The sequence below is a fragment of the Fukomys damarensis genome, unplaced genomic scaffold, assembly GCF_012274545.1.
Source record: "Fukomys damarensis isolate Sample0158 unplaced genomic scaffold, DMR_v1.0_HiC HiC_scaffold_16, whole genome shotgun sequence".
NCBI lineage: Eukaryota > Metazoa > Chordata > Mammalia > Rodentia > Bathyergidae > Fukomys > Fukomys damarensis.
In genome coordinates this window covers 108,980,979-109,005,053 of record NW_022900928.1, presented here as the reverse complement: position 1 = coordinate 109,005,053, position 24,075 = coordinate 108,980,979, and the positions used below count along the sequence as shown (strand labels likewise).

The window sequence follows — 24,075 nt, the reverse complement described above, 5'->3', positions numbered from 1 at the left end:
CTGCAGTTAAAATCCCAGATCCTTCCCTTCATAACAGTGTGGCCTGGCCCTGATCAGTTTTGTTGTTTAGACTTACAGTAAGAATTAAATTGATGTAAGTAAAGTGCTTACACTAGTGCTCAGCACACACTAAACACTAGGCTATATTTGTCTTTATTATTGTTATTATCTTTCTGGCTCCACAGTGTTGGCCAGAAAGTGATCAACAGGCTGAAGACAGGCAGCTGTGGGCTAACTGAAAAGCAAAGAAAACATTGCTTTTCTTTTACTCTCTTAATCATTCATAGTAGATGAAATCTACACAAACTTGTAGCTTCAAAATCTAGCACAAGAGAAAGGAACACCCTCTGCACAGGCTGAGAAGGTCCAGAGCCTACACAAGTCTAGACCACAGGTGAGGAGTTAGAAAACTAACTACATGGAGACTCCACCTAAGGGGTAAATAGGGACCCAACTTTCTCTGAAGTTGGTAAATACAGCTCATTTTGTTTGAACTAGAACAGTAACCTCAGAGGAAGAAAAGTATATTCTTCAAAGATCCAGTTAATCATATAAATGTAACCAGAGATCTTATTCAGTACAACGGGCACTTTGGTCTTGCCCACCTTCATGACTGAAGGTGTATTCTCTCTCTCTCTCTCTCTCTCTCTCTCTCTCTCTCTCTCTCTCTCTCTCTCTCCCTCCACCCCCTTAAAATCTAGTATTTTGCAATAAATTCTATCTGTACTCTATACAATGGCCTATGTTTGTCTGAAATCTTTCATCAAAGATGAAAAAATTGAGGCACACTGCCAGTTCCTGGAGGTGATAGTACTTCACGGGGTTAGGACCCAGCTTCCCAATGACAAAACACAACCAAGAGGAGGGAGTTCATGCACTGGGCACTAAGCTGAAGTTTTGAGCTCATTTGTGCCTTTCCAAGGCATCACTACAGTAAACTGAGATATGGAATTAAGGACTCTGAAATCACATAAGGTTCTAAACTCCCAGAAGGAAAACACATATGTGAGGGAAATGTAAGACTTCCTGGAAGTTGTGGAAAGACAATTTCCTAATCAAATTAATACAGAGACATCAGCTTCTGCTTAGGAGACAATTTAGGTACAAATACAAATTTAAAATCAGAGGCTCCATTCTCCCTGGTGAAAATGAGATGATATCCCTGTTCGTATTCTCACAGCATTTACCTTAGAAAATGCATAAATACTTATAAAAGTATAAAAACTTATAAATTTCCATCTCTCTGAAATGTATATAAATGCTTTTATAGGTTACACAGGACTTTCTGTAGGCCTTATGACTTAGGGATATCTTTCATTTTTTCTCTGCAGAATTCGGTAACCATCTCTTTAAAATGCAAACTTCAAGGCAGGTGAAGTCCAGACCTATAGGTGGGAGCTGAACCTCTGTAGGCTCCTTTCCTCAAAGTGCAAATCTACCCACATTCCTGTCACAAGGAGAGGAAACATTTATTTTTCCTCCACATAAAGGTAATTAGCTAACACAAGTAGTCAGCCTTATTTTTAAGGCAAAGTTAGGATGGATCATGTATGACAAATCTATCATCAAGTTGTTTTGCTTGAGAATTCGCCATTGTTTCTTTTGAAAGGTTGCATATAGTGTGGTTTTTTTGTGGCTACAGAGAGATTTCATTGCCTTTGCAATTTCCCAGCAAATTGTGGCTAATGCAGATCTAACTCTAGTTTAATAATCCAGTATAAAAGTGTTTTCTTTCTCTACTACCTTTGTGGAGAGGATTTCTGAGTTAGGAAATTTTTTTATATACATTTCTCCAGTAGCAGAAAGCTAGAAAGAACCTTACACACATCTTTCTAACAAAGATATGCTGGAAAACATAAAACATACAAACAAAATAGAAATTTAGATTTTCAAAATTCATCAGAGAGCAAAGTTGCAAGGTGATCAATTAACCTGAAATCTAAGAAAAAGACTGGTATCTCCAAGGAGAAATGAAAGGTGAGCACTTGCTTCCTTGAGGAAGATATAAAAAAAAATGCTAAAATGTTTACCAAACTGCAATAAGAAAAACATTTTCTCAAAAAAGAAACTAAGAAAATGATTCAATTTACACTAACAACAAGATAAATAAGATATGTAGGAATCAACTAGGTAAAAGAATTACAAACTAAAAATTATAACATACTAAAAAGTGTAATTAAAGAAGACACACAGATGAATGAGAGGATATCCCATGTTTATAGATTGGAAGAATTAACTTGTTAAAATATCCATACTGCCCACTGCAGATTCAATAAAGTCCCTATCAAAATTCCAACTGGATTCTTCAAAATGTAGGGGAAAAAAATCCTTAAATTCATTAAAACCACAGACCTCAAATAGTCAAAGTAATCTTGAGCAACAAGATCAAAAGTGGAAGTGTTTTTAAAATAAAAGCTGAACTCTTCAATAGAGTAGCTGGATATGAGGTCAACACTTAAAAATCAATAGCCTTCTTGTACAAAAATAACAGACTCACTGTGAGAGCAATTGGGGAAACAATCCCTTTCACAATAGCATCCAAAAATAAAATATCTCGGATTCAATCTAACAAAGGAAGCAAAAGACCTCTAAACTGAAAATTACACCACTATCAAAGAGGACATAAGAAAATGAAAAGACATTCCTTGCTCCTGGGTAGAAAGAATGAACAGAACATAGAGAAAATGGCCATACTTCCAGATTCAATGTAATACTGTACAGATTCAATGTAATCCCTATTGAAATCCCAACAGTATATTTCACAGAACTAGAGAAAGCAGTCCAAAAATTCATTTGGAACAAGTAGAGACCTATAATAGCAAAAGCAATTCTTTGCAACAGAGACATGACAGGGAGTATCACAATCCCCAACAAGAAACTATACTACAAAGCCACTGTGATAAAAGCAGAATAGTACTGACAAAGAAAAAGATCCAAGGAGCAGTGGAATAGATTAGAAGATACAGAAACAGATGTACTCAGCTACCTCATTTTTGACAAAGGAGACAACCATCCTCACTGGAGGAAAGACAGCCTCTTCAATGAACTGTGTTGGAAAAACTGGATCTCAACCTGCCAAAGATTAAAACTAGACCCTTATCTTTCACTTTGCACTAAATAAAATCCAAGTGGATTAAAGATCTAAATATTAAAACAGAAACAATAAACTTGCTGGTAGACAAGTTAGGTAGAACTCTTGAAGACATTAGCATAGGAAAAGACTTTATGAACAAATCCTCAGTATGGGAACTAGCACAAAGAATCAACAATTGGGATCTCATTTTATGAAAAAGCTTCTGCACTACCAGAAAAATGACAAACAGATCTAAGAGACAACCTACAATGTGGGGAAAAAATTTTACTAGCTGCTCCTCAAAGGACTATTACCTAGAATATATAAAGAACTCAAAATCATCAGACCCCTCCAAATGTAAAGACCCAATTCAAAAATGGGCATCTGAAATGAACAGACATTTCTCAGACAAAGAAGTAAAAGCAGCAAACAAATATATGAAAAAATGTTCAACATCACTGGTCATTTCACAATCTCAATTAAAGCAAGATTCCACATCATCCCAGAAAAAATGGCTGCTATCAAGAAATTAACCAATAACAAAATGGATACATATTGAGTATATACTCCTAGGTGAAATAAATAAGTCACACATGTGTAAATGCCAAATAGTTTCTCTGGTGTGAAAAAACTATAATAGTACATAAGATCCTAATGATACAATTTACAATGTGAAATAGGAAGAAAAGGGCAAAGGTGTAGGGAAAGTAGGAGGGAAAGGGGAAAGCCAATAAGGAAAAAAAATATTAGAAAATGAAAAAATGGAACTAAAGTATTTGTAAATGGGGAAGGGAGGAGAGGGTGAAGGGAGGGGAGGGACAAGGGGAAAAAGTGAGAACCAAGACCTGTCATGTAAAGGTACAAGATCCCAATGATAAATGTAACTGTACTGCATACCCAAAATGTACCAATAAACTCAATGAAAGAAAAAAAAATTAACCAATAACAAATGCTGGTGGGGTTGGTTGAAGTGCAGACTGGTGCAACTACTGTGGAAATCAACATGGAGATAACTCAAAAAACTAGGATTAGAGGTCCCTTTTGACCAAGCTATCCCTCTGCTTGCTCTGCTTGGTATCTTCCCAAAAGAATTAAAAGAATAATACCACCGTGACATATGCACACCCATGTTTATAGAGGCACAGTTTTTAATGGCCAAAATTTGGAAGCAACATAATTGCCTATCACCTGGAGACTGGATAAAGAAGATGTGGTTTTTCTGTGAAATGGAATACTACTCAGCCATAAAGAATGAGAAACTATAGAAATTTGTAGCTAAATGGTTGCACATTGAGGCTATACTCTTAAATGAAATAAATAGGACACATGTGAGTAAGTTCTGAATAGTATCTCTGGTGTGAAAAACAAAGTGTAAATACACTTCAAATAATATGATTGGGAGTGTGAAATAAGAAAAAAATGGCTAAAGGGTAAATGGGAAGGGGAGGGGAAAGGAAATAGGGGAAAAGGAATAATGTGAAAAAATGAAAAATTGGAAACAAAATCTTTGTAAATAGGGAAGGATGAAGGTTATGAAGGGTGGGCAGGGGTATGGGGAAAAAACAAGAACCAAGATATATCATGTAAAGGTACAAGATCCCAATGATAAATGTAACTATATTGTTTGCTTTAAATGTACCAATAAACTTAATGGGAAATTAATTAGTTAATTAATTAATAAAAATTAAAAGTAAGTGGATGTGTTTTGAGGCCACTCTCAAGTGAAATAAATGGGACACATATGTGTAAATACCAAATAGTTTCTCTGGTGTAAAAAACTAAAAATATTAATAGGGTTCAAATTGTATAATTGATAATGTGAAATAGGAAGAAAAGGGCTAAAGGGATAAAGGGAGTGGGAGGAGTAGCAGAAAGGTAAAAAGGGAAAAGGAAAAATATGAGAAAAGGAAAAAATGGAAACAAAGTCTTTGTAAATAGGGAAGGGTGGAGAGGGTGAAGGGAGGGCTGGGGAATGGAGAAAATATAAGAACCAAGATACATCCTGCAAAGGTACAAGATCCCAATGATGAATGTAACTGAACTGTACACCTAAAAAGTACCAATAAAATTAATGAAAAAAATAAAAACAAATAAAAGCTAAATTGTGGTTTACTGAAAAAGATTACAAAAAGAGCTTAATGACTTTTTTCAAATCTATTTTCTTGATTTCAAAGTAAAACCTTCTTATAATTAAAGTACCACTAAAATTTTATTAACAAAATAAAACTAACCCCTAATCATACCAATGAGATAATGTTTATACCATTCTTGGTAGATGACTTAATAGTTTTTTTTTAATGGCCAAACTAATGGCATGGTGACCTTCTTGGATACAGGAAGCAAGGCCATTCTATAACCAGAAAGACATCTGCACATCCTGAGGAGTCCTCAGAGTGTCAAGGTGGAGCTCTATGGAATCAGGAAGCCAGACGGTCCCTGGGAAGTCCTTCGGGTCTAAGAAGCCATTTATCTATATGGCAGACACAAGTGTTAGCATTATTACTGTCTAGAAACTAGAGATTTTTTATGAAACTGTAACACAGGGTATGCCTGGGTTGTTCGCAACTCATTTACACATGAGAAATAGAAATGATAATAGCTAAAATGTTCTCTGTGCTATGTGCCATCCAGGGTTCCTAATGCAATCCAATTATTAACTTATGTGACTTATACTATCATCTCCAGTCTACAAATAGCAAAAGTGGACTCTGAATTTAAACAGTTTTTCCAAGGCCAGCCTGAGTAACAAAATTTCAACAAAAGGTAGACCTGGGACCAAGCACTTAATTACTGTGACATGACACAACATCTATAAGGTGAAGGGAAGGCCTGCCAGAAGAGGTCACTTTAAATTGGGTTTAGAAAGGAGGATGGATGACATTTCACAGGTGACAGGAAAAAGGAACAGGCAGACAAAACAGCCCAAGCAAAGGCCCTGAGGTGCAGAACAGTGTGATATGTTCACAGAACTAAAAGAAAACCACTTATGGAGCTAAAGTAGCACAGAGTGAAGGTGACATGAAGTTGGGTGGAGAAATAAGGGACCAGGACATGGAAGTAAGACAACTGATTCCAAGCCTAAAGGAAAAGTGCCCAGACAGTGTGAAAAACTTCTCCATTGTTGGTCAGAGTGCAGACTGGTGCAACCACTATGGAAATCAATATGGAGATACCTCAAAGAGCTGGGACTAGAGGTTCCATTTGACCCAGCCATCCTTCTGCTGGGTATCTTTCCAAAAGAATCATACCACAGTGACATATGCATACCCATGTTTATAGCGGCACAGTTTATAATAGCTAAATCTTGGAAACAGCTCATTTGCCCATCAGTTGGAAATTGGATAAAGATGTGGTTTTTCTATAAAAGTGAAATACTACTCAGCCATAAAGAATGAGAAATTAGATTCATTCATAGGAAAATGGATACATATTGAGGATATACTCCTAAGTGAAATAAATAAGTCACACATGTGTAAATACTGAATAGTTTCTCTGGTGTGAAGAGATATAATAGTACATAAGATCCTATTGAGATAATTGACCATGTGAAATAGGAAGAAAAGGGCTAAAGGTGTAAGGAAAATGGGAAGGGTAGGGGAAAGGTAATAAGGGAAAAGAAAAAAATAGGAGAAAATGAAAAAATGGAAATAAAGTTTTGTAAATGGGGAGGGGAGGAGGGGGTGAAGGGAGGGCAGGGACAAGGGGAAAAAATGAGAACCAAGACCTGTCGTGTAAAGGTAAAAGGTCCCAGTAATGAATGTAACTGTACTGTATACCTAAAATGTACCAATAAACTCAATAAAAGAAAAAACAACTTTGGTTGTTACCACTCTATGGATGAGGTCTTAATCTTTTAGTGAGGTCTATGAGCCTCTTCAAGATTCAGCCTCTGCCCTTTCTTCAGCCTCAGTTTTTTAATTGTTCCACAGTCTGAGTCAAATCCACCACAATTCTTTCCCACCTGCTCCCATTCTACAGTAACAAATTAATGAATGAATGCACCCACCAGTCACTGCTTTCCTCCAAAGTAAACATTAAATGGCCTTAATTTTTCTGAATGCCAGACTTGCCTATAACACTGGTCTTTGGAATTCCAAGTAAAATCATCACTGCCCTTGGAATTCAGGACTTGACGTATATCGATGTGTTTACTGTATCTCCAATGTCTCCAGGATTTCTGATGTGCTTCACTTGATCTTCTGAGCCATTTCCACCAGCAATTTTACTACCAATACAATTACCTATACAGGGTTTTCCATGTTGGGTGTTCTCTATTCTTGAGGCCTACCTTCGAGTGCCTCATATTTCTCTTTGTAATTATATATTTTCTTTCTCTTGGGCTTTTTAATTTTTTCTCTTTCATAATTCAATTTTCTCTAACTTAATGATTGAATATTTATTTCATGTCCAATTTTTGACATTTTATGAGAACTTTCAGATATATTAGCAAGTTATAAACCTTTAAGAGAATTCTAATAACCCTGAATTATAACAATGAAACAAAAAAGTAACTCCTGTTGACCATAAAGATGCTCTTGATTCCTTTCTATAATTTTTCAGGTTAAATGAATGTTGTGATATTGTAAATGTATTTAAGGATTCCTGTTTTATAGCTGTGATAAGTTTAGTTCAAGATGAAAATGGCCTTCTACCTAGGATTTCTTCAAACTTACTGAGTACACCATCCTTTCTAATTCTCCTTCATGATTAGTGAATCTTTTAGACACTCTTTAATCACCTAACTCTACTGTTCTACAGTGTAATTTAGGAATCTCAGCAAATAAAACCTTCATTCATGTTGAGTCAGATCTATAAACAAACAATAAAAATTTGAGTAAGAGTCAATTCTTTCAATGGAAAATATCACATGATTTACTCATCTGTACTGCCCTGTGCTTCAATTCCTAATAATTTTGAAGGATCTCTTGGATTTTAATAGGTTTTTCATCTTCATAAGATAAAAAATCAAATTTAATCATTATAAATATAGGTCAAGAGCCTCAAGTGTCTCTCATATATCTATCCCAGAAAAAAATGATCAGAGATTATCTCCCTAAAAAGATAATAGCAAGGATAAAGGAGCAAACAGATAGAGGAGAAAATAGAAAAAAAGAAAATAAAAGACTTGGACATACAGATAAGGAGAGAGTTCTGTTGAATAAAAGGGAAATCAGAGTAGTAAACACCAGATCCTATTTTATAAAGTTATTTCCCAACTTTAAGTTCACTCGTGCTCTTTCATACAAATAGCTACAGTTTCCAGATGGCTTATCACTATGTTAATGAAAGAGCATTTCATTTACATTAAAAACTTAAATTGTAAGAGTTAATAAATTTGTCATTCATCCCTTCATCCCTAACCTATTGTTGATCTTCTAAGATACAGGGAATTTGTTCTAGTTTGACAACAAGATGTTTTAGCAAAGATACAACTGGCTTTTCTAAAGGGCTCAGAATTTTCTTTCTCCCGCTAAACATTTACATACTGGGCCTCTAAACTGAAGATTTTTATAAATCTCTTCTAGTTTTCTTTTGGTAACTTTCTCATGAAACAAATAAGCTTCTAACTGATTTTAAGGATGATCTTACAATACCTCAAGCAGATTAATAGCTCTCCATCTGGATCCAGCCTACAAATATGCTGACAAAGCAAGTGACACACTGCCCAAAAGAAAACAAAATAAGAAAAATAAGAAATTGGAGAACAAACAAAGACAAATTAATGAACAATCAAAATAGTTTCTCTGGTGTGAAAAACTATAATCATAAATAAGATCCTAATGGTATAATTAACAATGTGAAATAGGAAGAAAAGGGCTAAAGATATAGGGGAAGTGGGAAGGGTAGGGGAAAGGAAATAAGGGGAAAAAAATATGAAAAAATGGAAATAAAGTATTTGTAAATAGGGAAGGGAGGGCAGGGGCATCGAGGGGGGAAATGAGAACCAAGACCTGTCATGTAAAGGTACAAGATCCCAATGTTGAATGTAACTGTACTATATACCTAAAATGTACCAATAAACTCAATGAGAAAAAAATAAATAAATAATCAATGTTAAATTATTTTCTAGATATTTAGTATTTAGTATGAGGATAATTAGTCCTACTTTTAAGATGCTCATAGTCTTGTATTACATGAACATCTGGAAAACACAGGATAGTATAATTTCTTCATAAAACCAGAGAACCTGATGCTACAAAGTTTTCAAGAAAGATCAAGAGTGAGCATTTTGATGCTTGTTAGATACAATGTATAAGTGCATTTTCTTTTTTTAACATAGGTGCAATATACAATAGAAATACAATAGGCACATAAGGTCCTGTGTAATACCCACTGCCCAGTCTAGTCTTTCTCCCCACTACCTATTAAATAGGATTCTACAGGATATTTCTTGGTATAGAATTCATGTATATTTTTGGGGGGAAGTGCACTCAATAAAACCTTTTGGCAATACTGCATAATGGATCATACTTATTATGGTTTATATCTACATGTTCCCCCCACCCCTTAACCTTGAGTGGTCATAGGTGGAGCTTTTCAGAGGTGGCTGGATCTAGAGTATGTGATGCTAGGATTAAGGATATGCTGCTGGGACTGACCCACACACAGTGTGATGGTAGGATTAGGGCTGCCCCACCTTGGGTGTGGGTGCTATGTGCCCAGTATCCTGGGTGGATATAAGGGACACAAAGGGGTTGCTGCTGTCACTGACTATTTGCTGCTTGCTGCTTGTCGTCTGCTGCCTCCTGCCTTCCTGTGATGCCTGTTTGCCATGCCACCTTACCTTGGAGCCAGCTATGAATTGAAACCCCTACAAACTATGAGCTACAATAGACCTTTCCTCCTTTAACTTTGGTAGTTGGGTATTATATCCCAACGATGAGAAAAAAGTAACTAAGACAGTACTGGTCTCTCTCAGTAATTTCTCTATTTTATCACTCTATGTTTCCTTCTCCACCACCCCAACTTACTACTAGATAGATGATCAAACAGTAGAGATTTATGATGAATTAAAAATAGAAAAGATTCAGGACCTTCTAACTCCCTATACATATAAATGTTCATGGATATTTGAAGTTTCAGATCTGTCCTCAGTGCTATCTGATTAAAGGAAGGATGTATGCATTCTAGATCCACCCACCTCTGAAAAGCTCCACCTGTGACCACGTGAGACTAAGGGGGGAGTCATCTAGATATAAGCCATAATGTGTATGATCCATTTTCTTGCATGGGGCTCAGTATCAACAGTAAATAAGAATCTATTCCATCTTAACTTTCCCAATAGCTATTATAGTACTTGTGACTTTCCTAACCTATTGTGAAGGGACAAACTTCCTCTGAGTTTTAGCTGAATTTTAATTTTTTACCTTTTTTTAAATTGTATAAGCTTTAAAACTTACCCCTATGGCTGCTAAAATTGGGGCCTGATAAATCCACTTGTCTCCAGCACTAAGCTCCCAGCATCTGAAACATGAAAAAGAATTTTCATGAATACATTTGGTAAAGCAAATTAATAGTGAGAAGTAATATTTCAAGTTTTACCAAAAACCTAGCCCCATTCTATTAATTAAGAAACAAATAGATGAAAACAATTTTATTTTAAAACACCTAAATGTAATGATTGGATTTTAAGTTCCATAGTATTAGATTCCTCTTATGTAAGCATAGTATTATAATAATACTGAATTAAGTTTTACAGTAACCAGATTCAAAATCTTATTTCCAGACCCAAAAAAAGAAGAAAGTCTTCTAAAAGTGGTGGAATTGAAACTTTGCTTTTATAATCATCAAAATGAGACATAATAATTAAACCTTGTTGATAAAGTCCTCTTCCTTTCAGATGAAATTTTATTTGCAAGTCCATAAATGCTAGAGCTTTAACAATACAAGCCATTCTTATCCATAGAGATACAATAAAAAAGTAAACACAAATGATTCTTGCCATAGAAAGAAAAATTCGCTCTGTTCAATGGAACATATTTGTCCTATGAAAATTAACTAGTTTTTATATTTACTAGTAAATTTTCAGTACTCATTTTTCTGAATATAAAAATATGTTTCTTTGATATCCTTTTTGAATCAGTTGTATCTTATTTGTTCCTTCATTAAATAGAGCCTTAAAAATCTTTGACAGGCATTTTGTATTTGTATACAATCTACTGTTTTATCTTAATTTTTAAAAACTTTGTTTTAACAGCACTTTAAAAAAAACATATAATTCACCAATTATTTTCTGATTCCTAACTAAAATATAAGCTCTACATGCTCAAGGATCATTGTTTTTGTGTTCTGGATTATTTCAAGTGCCTGGAATGGTACAGAGTATATAGATAGTTGATAAATATTTGTTGGAATGAATTAACATAACTTAAATCCAAAGTAAATTTGACTCAGCCTCACACAATCTAGTTTGTATTGTTAAAATTATTACACTAGAATTAATAGTACAGAGTTATTTTTCTAAAAAAAATAGTTTCACTTGAAACTTTAATTTGGCAATTTCAAGATATTTTAAAAATTGAAGACACATAACTAAGAGCCTTCAATTTCTTTCTCAGGCAAAATTTAGGATTGGTTGAGGCAACAGTAAATGACATGATATAAAGAAATTTGGGAGATAAAATGATAATTTTTAAATTCTATGTGAAAAATTAACAAGCTGCTTTATTAATGAAAAACATGGATAATGAAATGCTATTTCAATGATTTCTTAAAGGTAAAACATTTTCAGTACATATATGTTAACTTTATTTTTTAAATGTTATTTCAATATAATACAAGTATATATTAATGGAGAAAATATATATTTTAAATAGTGTTCTTCTATGCAAAAAAAGAAAGCAAGTTTCATAACAAATTAAAGAATAACATTAGTGCCCAGACTAGGAAGAAAATCACAACTTTCTGAACCAATCTCCCCAATTTTAGTCCTTGTTTCCATTTTTGGTTTCTCACACCAGAGAAACAATACAGCACAAAATCATGTGTCTGACTTATTTCACTTAAGAGTATGTTCTCAGGCCTTCATTGGAGCAGACTGTGAGGACCGCCAATCTCATGGGGAGCTTGTTGCCCTCCACCTCCAGCACCCTAGGCCTTCATTCGAGCAGACCAGTGAGGACTGCCCCAGTTATGCAGGAGACTTCGCAGCACTCCTCCCCCATCCCGTGCTCTTGGGCCTACTGCTTGTGCCAGTGCCTGGATCCACATTGCAGAGGTACTGGTGGTCATAAAGACCGTTTTACTGAGCTCCAGAAGATAGAATAGAAGTGAACAACTGCAATAAAGACACATATAGTTAGTAAATTGGAGGGATCACCACCTTCCGTCAGAACTTGGACTATCTTCAGGGGAAGGGCAGCTGAAACCTGCAGTAGAACCTTAAAGAATTCAACCCTGCAGAAGCTCAGGGAACTCAACTTGGGGCTTGAAGCCAGAATTTAGCCTGAATCTCAAGGGTTTGCCATTGGTCATCTGAGACTAATTGACTTAGTTCTTCACACTGCTGCCCACATTGTCTATTGTGACAGCAGAAATATACCCTGAAAGAGGCTCTTCAATTGTTTGTTTGTTTCTTTTCCTCTTATTTTTAAAATTTTATTTTTACCATTCTGCAAATTCTTCCTTTCTCCTTTCTTCTTTTTCCTGCTCAGTCTCTTGTTCCCCCCATGTTATTCTTCATCTCTCTTTTTGTTCCTGTTCCTGCTCTAATTCAGATTCCTTTTTTCTTTTTCTTTTCTTCTCTGTTTCCTTTGCTCAATTGTCATTAGTTCAAAGTGAGTACAATTTATAGTTTCCCTATTACTGTTAAGTTAATCTATTCTTGTACTTGCTCTTACACTCTGTCTTTCCCTCCTGTTTTCAATAGTTTCCTAGAGTTTGCATGATCATCCTGTGTCCTCTGGCTTGACTTGAAACCTTCTACTATTCTTTTACCTATCTATTCCTCTCCTCCCAAACCCTTCTAAGTCTCCATTCTGAAGGGTACAGTTGCTATATTGAAGAGTTTATTCATGACAAACATATTTTGGGATGGTCCAAAATTTTGATTTAATCCACATGGCTAAAGGTGATAGATTAATAACTACCACAAATGGTTGATTTCGAAGCTGTGCTTGAGGCTATAGTGTTGCTGATTGTATCAACAAGGCTAAAGTTGTGATTGACTTAAGTTGTCCTTTCTGATGTTATGAAAGTTAGAGTGTCTTGAGTCATTAGACACTCAAAACCTAAAAAGCAGCTATATCAGGAAGATCAAAGTACCAGCCCAGGAATTAAAGCAAGACAGCACAACAATAAAAATAATATTGAGAAAACACTTAAGCAAGGCACAAAGATAGACTTCCAGTTCACCAACAACAAATTCTACAGGCAACAAGGTGGAAAAGTCTAACAATCAACCACCAGCACACCCTGAACTCAAAGCATAGGAAGTAACAAAACAGATCAATCAGGCTCTAGAAAAATTCAAAACAGAAATAATTTCCCAGATAACTACAGAGATGTTAAGCACAATGAAAGACATGGTTAGAGACTCTAGAACAGAAACAGACAAAAAAAAATAGATGAGCTCAGGACCATGATAGAAGCCATGAATGTCCAGCATAGGAAATAAATGCAAACCATGAATGCCCAACATAGGACAGAAGTGAAATTCCATGAAACATATTTAAACAGATATACAGGAGATTAAAAACTCTACTGAAAGCATTCACAGCAGAATGAATGAATTTGAAGATAGAACTGCAGAAATAGAAAATAGGATTGCAGTCAGTGACCATGAAAAGAGATACCTCTTAAAAACAGTAAGGGATCATGACAAATCAATCCAACAACTCCTGGAGGATGTAAAGAAGAATAACATGAGACTGATAGGAATCCATGAAGTATCAGGGAAAAGTACAAATGACTTTAAAAAATGGTTCACAGAATGAATGGCAGAAAATTTCCCAAACAGAGAGGAAGAATATGACATACAGATAAGTGAAGTATACAGGACTCCAACTAGACATGATCAAAAAATATCTACACATAGACATAATAGTCAAGATCCCAGAAACCCAACAGAAGAACAAAATATTACAAGCAGTTAGAGAAAAGAAACAAAGCACATGCAAGAGAAAGCCCATCAGAATCACAGCAGACTTCAACACAAACCCTCAGATCAAGGAGAGCCTGGAGTGAGGTATTTCAATATCGAAGAGAAAACACCTCCCACCTAGACTAATGTATCCTCCAAAACTTTATTTTAAAATGGATGGGTAAATAAGATACTTCTGTGACAAAGAACACTTGAGAAACTTCATGGATACCAAACCACCACTCCAAACAATTCTAAACAATATCCTAGAAAAAGACAATGAAGGTCATAACACCATGAGGCCCAACAGAGTAAATCAATTAGGCAAGGCAAGAAACTAAAGGGAGAGGGGAAAAAATTAAAAAGAGACAACAACATGACAATAACATGACAATGATAAGTCACTACATACCATCAATGTTAATAGCCTCAATTCACCGATCAAAAGAAATAGACTGACAGAATGGATTAATAAGCAAAATCTAACAATATGTAGTATACAAGAAACACATCTAGTGCAAAAAGAAACTCATAGACTGAAAGTGAAAGGATGGCAAATAGTTCTCCATGCAACAGGAGCCCAGAAAAAAGCAGGAGTAGCTATCTTATTTACATACAAAGTAAATTTAAAAGCAAAGACAAAGAAGGCCACTTCATCCTTGTAAAGGGAACAATCCAAGAGGAAGACATGAAAATCATAAATATATATGCACCAAATATTAATGCCCACAACTATATAAAATGAATATTAAGGGACATGAAAAACCAAATAAACACTAATACAATGTAGTGGTGGACCTATATACCCCACTATCACAAATAGATAAAACATCTACACAAAAACTCAATAATGAAATGCTAGAACTGAACCAAGCTTTTGAACAAATGGACATCTACAGAGTGATCCACCCCAACAAAATTAGAATATACACTCTTTTTGGCTTCACAAGGGTCATTCTCCAAAATATACCACATACTAGGTCATAGAACAGGATTAAATAAATGCAAAGGAATTGGAGTTATTTCATGTATATTTTCAGACCATAGTGCAATTAAGCTGGAGACCAAAATCATAAGAAACCATAAGAACTGCACAAACACATGGAAATTGAACAACATTCTCCCAAACAATCTAGAGAAATTAAAGAAATGTCAGCTTTTACAAATAAATGATAATACCAATACAACATACAGGAATCAATGAGACAAATGAAAACAGTTCTACATGGAAAATTCATAGTAGTGAATGCTCACATTAGGAAAACAGAGTGAACTTAACTAAACAACCTTATGATGAATTTTAGGTTACTACAAAAGAAGAAGAGCAAAAAAAACCCAAAGCTTGTACAAGGGAGGATATTATAAAGATCAAAGCAGAAAACAATGCAATGAAACTAATAAAATGATACAAAAAAATCAATAAATTGAAGAGTTGGCTTTTTGAAAGAATAAATAAAATCAATAAACCCTTAGCCATATTTGTCAAACAAAATGAAAGAAAATGCTCAGATCCATGCAATTAGGAATGAAAAAGGTGAAATCACAACAGACCTAGCAGAAATGCAGAGGATCATGAATATCTACTTTGAGAATCTGTACTCTAATAAAATAGAAAACACAGAAGAAGTGGACGAATTTCTTGCAACTTACGAATTACCAAAGTTGAATGAAGAAGATAAAAAATTCTAAACACCCGAATTACAATCAATGAAATTGAAAATGTAATTAAAATATTATCAATGAAGAAAATCCCAGGTCTTGATGGCTTCACTGCTGGATTCTACAGGACATTTAGAGAACTATTTCCACTACTCTTTAAACTTTTCAATGAAATTGGAAGGGAAGCAATACTTCCAAATTCATTCCTGGAAGCAAGTGTTACTTTGATTCCAAAACCAGGGAAAGACCCAACCAAAAAAGAGACCTATAGGCTAATCTCCCGAGTGAACATACATGCAAAAATTCTCAATAAGATTCTGGCAAACAGAATACAGAGGGTTATCAAGAAGATCATGAACCCTTACCAAGTCAGATTTATTCCAGAGATGCAATGATGGTTAAACACACCTAAATCAGTAAAAGTAATATACTATATTAAGAGTCAAAGACAAAAACCATATGATCATCTCAATAGATGCAGAAAAAGCACTCAACAAAATTCAACACCCATTCATGATTTTTTAAAATGCAGAAAATTGGAATACATGCTCTTTATCTCAATTTAATAAAGGCTATCTATGAAAAACCAACAGCCAACATCATATTAGATGGCTAAAAACTGAAAACCTTCATGGTAAAATCAGGAACAAGACAAGGATGTCCACTATCACCACTCTTGTTCAATACAGTTCTGGAAACATTGGCCAAAACAATTAGACATGAGAAAGAATTTAAAGCAATAAAGATAGGAAAGGAAGATATCTAAATGTCATTATTTGCCTATGATATGATATGCTGTGTAGGAGACCCAAAAACCTCTACCAAAAGACTTCTAGACTTAATTTACACTTTTAGCAGAGTAGCTGGACACAAGGTAAACAACCAAAAATCAATAGCCTTCTTGTACAAAAATAACAGACTCACTGAGAGAGAAATTAGGGAAACAATTCCATTAACAATAGCATCCAAAAAAATAAAATATCTAGGAATCAATCTAACAAAGGAAGCAAAAGACCTCTACACTGAAAAGTACAGCACTTTGAAAAAAGAGATCAAAGAGGATATAAGAAAATGGGAAGATATCCCCTGCTCCTGGGTAGGAAGAATCAGCATAGTGAAAATGGCCATACTAACAAAACTACTATACAGATTCAGTGCAATCCCAATTGAAATTCCACCAGCATATTTCACAGAACTAGAGAAAACAATCCAAAAACTCATTTGGAACCATTAGAATAGCAAAAGCAATTCTAGGCAACAGAAGCATGACAGTGGGTATCAAAGTTCCCAACTTGAAACTATACTACAAAGCCACTGTAATAAAAACAGCATGGTACTGGCAAAGAAACAGACCTGAGGATCAGTGGAATAGATTGGAAGATACAGAAATAACTTCAGATTTACTCAGCTACCTCATCTAAGAAAGGAGCCAACCATCCTTAGTGGAAGAAAAATAGCTGCTTTAATAAATGGTGTTGGAAAAAGTGGATTTCAACTTGTCAAAGATTGAAATTAGACCAGTATCTTTCACCATGCATTAAACTAACATCCAAGTGGATTAAAGATCTAAATATGAAAACAGAAACACTAAGCTTGCTGGAAGACAAGTTAGGTAGAACTCTCGAAGACGCTGGCAAGGGAAAAGACAATGAAGAAATGTTCAGTAGCACCAGAACTAGCACAAAGAATCAACAACTGGGATCTCATCTTATTAAAAATCTTCTGCACTGAAAAAGAAACTACCAACAAAGCTAAGAGACAAACTACAATGTGGGAAAAAACATTTTACCAGCTGCTCCTCAAACAAAGAACTACTATCTAGAATATATAAAGAACTCTAAAAATCAGCCCTCCCTAAATATAAAGGCCCAATTCAAAAATGGGAATCTGGCCAGGCGTGATGGTGCATGCCTGTATCCCAGCACTCAGTAAGCTGAGGCAGGAGAATTGCTGTCCATTCAAGACTAGCGTGGACTATATAGTGAGTTCCAGGTCAGTCTTGAGACCGTTTGAAAAAATCAAAAAAAAAAAAAATGGGCATCTGAAATGAATGGTCGTTTCTCAGATAAAGTAAAAGCAGCAAATAAATATATGAAAAAAATGTTCAACATCACTGTCATTAGAACGATGCAAATGAAAACAACACTGAGATTCCACCCTACCCCGGAAAGAATAGCTGCAATCAAGAAATTAACCAATAACAAATCCTGGCAGTGCTGTGGGGAGAAAGGACTCTTCCTCCATTGTTCCTGGGAGTGGAGACTTGTGCAACCACTGTGGAAATCAATATACTGATGTTTCAAAGAACTAGGATTAGAGGTTCCATTTGACCAAGCTATCCCTCTGCTGGGTATCTTTCCAAAAGTCTTAAAAGAATCATGCCATAGCGATATATGTGCACCCATGTTTATAGCGGCATGCTTTGTAATAGCTAAAACTTGAAAATAGCCCTATTGCCCATCAGTTGGAGACTGGATAAGGAACATGTGGGTTTTTTTTTTTATAAAATGTAGTAGTAGTCAGCCATAAAGAATGAGAAACTAGAGTCATTCATAGGAAAATAGATGTATATTGAGGTCATACTCTCAAGTGAAATAAATAAGACACATATGCAAATACCAAATAGTTTCTCTGGTGTGCAAAACTAAAAGTGTGAATAAGACCCAAATTGTATAACTGATAATGTGAAATAGGAAGAAAAGGGCTAAAGGTGTAGGGAAAGTGGGAATGGTAAGAGAAAGGAAATAAAGGAAAAGAAATAATATGAGAAAAGAAAAAAAATGGAAACAAAGTCTTTGTAAATAGTGCAGGGGGAGAAGGGAGGACAGGGGTATGGGAAAAAAAATGAGAACCAAGATCTGTCATGCAAAGGTACAAGATCCCAATGATGAACATAACTGTACTGTACACTTTAAAAGTAGCAGTAAATTCAATGAAAAAAAAAAAGGAGTATGGCTTCAAGGTCCATCCATTTAGCTATAAGTGTCTGAAGCTTATCATTTTTTATGGAAGAGTAGCTTTCATTGTATAAAAATCCATAGTTTATTGACACATCAGTTGATGGGCATTTGGATGACTTCCAAAATTTAGCTATTACAATCTGTGCCACTATAAACATGGGTGTCCATATATCACTGTTATATGATGCTTTTAATTCTTTCAGGAATATACCAAGAAGAGCAATATCTGGGTCAAATGGAACCTCTAGTTCTGATTTTTTTAGAAATCCCCACACTGATTTCCACAGCAACTGCACCAGTCTACACTCCCACCAATAGTGGAGAAGGGCTCCTTTTTACACACAGCTCTGCCATAATTTGTCATTGGTTGATTTCTTGATAGCTGCCATTATTTCTGGAGTGAGATAAAATCTCAGCATTGTTTTAATTTGCCCTTCACAAATGATGAGTAATGTTGAACATTTTTTCATACGTTTATGTGCTTTTTCTACTTCTCAAGTGTCTTTTCCTTTCAGGTGTCCATTTTAGGATGGGGTCTTTAAATTTGGGGGGGTCTGGCTTTTTTGAGTTCTTTATATATTCTAGGTAATAGTCCTTGATGAAGAGCCAGTTAAAAAATTTTTCCATGTATTGGATTGTCTCATCATTCTGTTGGTGGTTTCTCTTGATATGCAAAAGCTTTGTAATGAAATGAGGTCTCAGTTGTTGATTGTAGAATCTCCTGTGCCATCTGTGTTTTATTAATGAAGTCTGCCTACTCCTATGTCCTCAAGCATTCTACCTATTCTCTCTTCCAGCAGATTTACTGTTTTCATTTTAATATTTAGATCTTTGATCTATTTCAATTTTAGGTTAGTGCACAGTGAAAGATACAGATCTAGTTTCAGTTTTTGACATGTGGAAAGCCAGTTTTTGCAGCACCAATTATTAAAGAATCTATCTTTCTTCCACTGAAGGTGTTTGGCTCCTTTATTAAAGAAAGATTAGGTGGTTGAGTATGTCTCGAGTTGTTTCTCCATCTTCTCATCAGTTCCATTGTTCCTCAGTTCTGTTCTTTTCGGTAACATGCTGTTTTTATCACAATAGCTTTGTGGTATAATTTCAAGTCAGGGATTGTTTTGCGCCCTGCCTTACCCTTGGTGCCCAGAATTACCTTTGCTATTCTAGATCTTTTCTCATTCCAAATGAATTTTATGATTGCTTTTTCTAGCTCTGTGACATATTCTGTTGGAATTTTGACTGAGATTGCATTAAATCTGTATAACAACTTTGGAAGTATGGCCATTTTCACTATATTGGTTGTTCCTGCCCCAAAACAATGGATATCTTTCCATTTTCTGGTATTCTCTTAGATCCCCTTTTTCAGGCTACTGTAGTTTTCAATGTAGAGTGCTTTTATTTCCTTTATTAGCTTAATTTCTAGGGATTTCCTTTTTTTGGATGCTACTATGAAAGGGATTGTTTTTCTAATTTCTCTGTCAGCAAGTTTGTTATTCATGTTTAGGAAGGGATTTTGAGGATTGATTTTGTATCCAGCTGTGCCATTTAACTTCGTTATCAAATCTAGAAGTCTTTTAATGGAGTTTTGGGTGTCTTCTACAATGATAATTTAACTTCTTCCTTTTATTTTTGTCTCTTGTCTAATTTCTCTGGGTAGTTTTTGCTTTGTTTTGTTTTGTTTTGGTACCAGGGATCAAATTCGGGTCCTTGTGCTTGCAAGGCAGGCGGCAGAACCACTGAGCTAAATCCTCAGCCCAAATGCTCACACTGCTTTTCCAGAACTATATTCAAGAGTGGTGACAATGAACATCTTTGTATTGTTTCTAATTTTAGGGTGAAAACTTTCAGGTTTTTTTCCATTTAGTATAATGTTGGCTTTTGGTTTGTCATAGATGGCTTTTGTCAGATTGAGATAAAGATCATCTATATCAATTTTCTATAGGATTTTTATTGTAAATTGGTGTTGGACATTTTCAAATGCTTTTTGATGTATCTATTGAGAGGAACATATAATTTTTGTCCTTGGCTCCATTACTATAGTGTATTACATTTATTGATTTGTATAGGATGAACCATCCCTGAATCCCTGGGATGAATCTGACTTGATCATGGTATATAACCTTCTTTATGATTTGTTCCATTCTGTTTGCCCGTATCTAATTGAGGATTTTTGCATCTGTGTTCATTAGGGAGATAGGCCTGTAGCTCTCTTCTTCTTTGGCTCCTTCTCTGGTTTTGGAATCAGGGTGATGCTTGCTTCCAGGAATAAATTTGGGAGTATTACTTCCCTTTCAATTTCTTTAAAGAGTTTGAGAAATAGTGGCATTAGTTCTTTGAATTTCTTGTAGTATTCAGTAGTGAATCCATCAGGGCCTAGGCTTTTCTTCAGTGGTAGGTATTTAATTACTTCATCAATTTCATTGGCTGATATTAGTTTATTTAAAATTTTTCTATCTTTTTTATTCAATTTTGGTAATTCATATGTTTCTAGGAATCTGCCCATTTCTTCTGTGTTTTCCATTGTATTAGAATACAGGTTCCCAAAATGGAATCTTCTACATTTCTGCAGGGCCTGTTGTGATTTCAGCCTTTTCATTACTAATTTTATAGATTTGAGTCTTTTCTGTCTTTTTTTAAAATATATGTTTGGCTAAGGGTTTGCCAATTTTATTTAATCTCTCTAAGAACCAACTCTTCCATTCATTGATTCTTTTTATTGTTTTTTAGTCTCTATTACATTAATTTCTGCTCTGATTTTTATAATTTCCTCACTCATATGAGCTTTTGGCTTGACTTGCTCTTTTTCTAGAAGCATGAGGTTCAACATTAGGTTGTTTGTGTGAGCCCCCCTCTGTTTTCCTGATATGGGTGTATAAATTTCCCTTGTATAACTGCTTTCATTGTGTCCCATAAGTTCTGATCAGTTGTATTAGCATTATCATTTAATTATGGAAACTATCTGATTTCTTCTTTAATTTCATCTATGACCCATTGGTTGTTTTGGAGTGTGTTATTTAATTTCAACTACATATGTTTAATTTTTTAATGTTTATATATAGGCAATGTATTCTTATCTCCAAAAATAAATATACTTTAAAAGTACCAATAAACTCAATGAAAAAAAAAAAGATACTGAGATGCCTCAACCTTTCCCCATGTTCCTGTCTACCTTTGCCACACCCTGCTCCTCATAGATAACATTTTCTACTACCTTATGGTATCAGCCTTCCAGTGATTCTTTATGCACATACAAATACAAATAAAAATATTACATTCTTATTTTTTCCTATTATTATAGTTTGGATTTAAAACATCCCCTGAAGACCCACATGTTGAAACTTGGTCCCTAGCCTGTGGTATGTTGGGGGGTTGGTAGATCCTTTGAATGGAAGATGTAAGTAGGGTAGTTGGGGGTGTGCCCTTGAGGGACATCCTTGAACCCTGGTACTTCCTGTTTTTCCTTTTCCTTTCAGTTTACATGAGGTAAGCAGTCTCTTCTGCCACTCACACTCTCATGATGTACTGTGCTCCTATAGGGCTAAAGCAACAGGGTCAAGCAACCGTGAGCTGAAAACATGAAGCAAAATAAAGCTTTTCCTCCTTTTTATCTGATTATCTTAGGTATTTTATCACAGTAATAGAAAGCAAACATCCCCGTCTGAAAAAAAAAAATGTGATATATTCTGTGGTGTGATTTATTTTATCCTTTAAAGTGTATTTTTCCAATTTTCCCTTTATCAATGCCAAGACAGCCCATCTCACAGCATTCCACTGTGAAGCTATACCATGGGCGTTAACCAGACTCCTACACCAAAGTCTAATTCCACTCCAGCCCATCTGAAATCGGCTCAGTCAATGAATTTGAAGTCCAAACATGTAAATCTAAGACACAGAACACACTAATGTAGTCTAAGGTCACACTTGCACATTGTTGAATATTCCCTAACTTTATATAAAGGCATCTACTTTTTACATAATTCAACCAGGTAAGAAATATAAAAGATGGGGTTGTACAGAGCATATATCATAGTACCGTAAAAGTTTTCTTCAATGAGGAAAGTGGCAAATGTACTGTGAGAATTTAAAATAAATATTGATTCACTTGCTACAATGCTTTTGGATTCCACAAACTTTTGGGGTTTTGACATTTAATAATATTTTCACAGTCTTCTTTCTTTGCCTTGATGACATTTCATCATGGTATCTCCTAACACGCTGGGATTCCATTTAAAATTCTAGCTCTAAAATATTTGCACTTGGAAGTAGGTGAAAATCAGCTACTTCTACAAACATGAAAAACTCGATTCTAACATGTTTTGTCATCAACGTTTCTCACCTTTTGAAAGGAGATGCAATGGAGCTTTAAGACTTGGGGGGGTTAAAATTTCCTTTTTTCTCATTGAGTTTATCGGTACTTTTTAGGTATACAGTACAGATACATTAGGGAAAAGAAAAAATATGAGAAAATGAAGCAATGGAAACAATAGGGAAGGGTGGAGCTGGTGAAGGGTGGGCAAGGGTGTGGGGAATAAATGAGAACCAAGGCTTGTCATGTAAAGGTATAATACATTTTTAAGTGCTATATATTTATGAATCTTTGTTTTAATTGTTCAATGCCTTAGTTCACATTGTTTATTAACATGACTCAGAACCTACCTTCCATTCAAAATTTTTAAGTAGAATTTTAACCTTCTAGGAAACACATTTCTGAATGCTAAAACATAATGCACAAAGATCTTACTAGAAAGCAGAACTTCCTATATTAGATTTGAAAATGTATTGTGTGGTAGAGGGGTCCTGTAAATTGCATTGATGAGAGAGGCCTGGCCTGAGAGTCCTAAGAATTGTAGAAAGCATCTTTTCATGACCCCACCTGTCCTTCTGAATGGTGAAACAAAAATTCAGCAAAAAAGTTACAGGTACCCCAGTTGTAGGCATCTCTTACTTTCTTTGAAAGAGCTAAGGAGAAGGGAGTAGATTATCTTATAATATGCTGCTTTTGTAAGTAAAAAGAAAGATAATCAAAATTACTCACTGCAAACCTTTATTCATTCTAATCTATTAAATTATCTTAGCTTCTCTCAGTTGAATAATGCTTGATAGAGTTTTAGAACTGGAAGAGACTTTCTTTGTAATTCCAATAGTTTCCAGTAGAGTGCTTTTAACATATTTTTATCATTTTCAATCCCCCATCCCTCCCTTTGCCCTGCCTGCTCCTCTAGTTTCACAAGGGGCAGGGTCCTTGATGCATAGAATACATTTTCCTCATACCCCATTCCCCATTCATAAAGTTTTTTTGTTTC

At 35.1% G+C, this 24,075-nt stretch overlaps 1 protein-coding gene across 1 annotated transcript in view; it reads right to left on the bottom strand.

Moving 5' to 3' along the window:
* Positions 1 to 24,075, bottom strand: part of Pth2r (parathyroid hormone 2 receptor) — a 119,931-nt gene that overhangs the window by 22,995 nt on the left and 72,861 nt on the right. The window contains exon 9 of the mRNA XM_010616205.2: positions 10,474 to 10,537. Within this exon, the coding sequence (XP_010614507.1) occupies positions 10,474 to 10,537 (64 nt within the window). The remainder of the gene's footprint in view (positions 1 to 10,473; positions 10,538 to 24,075) is intronic.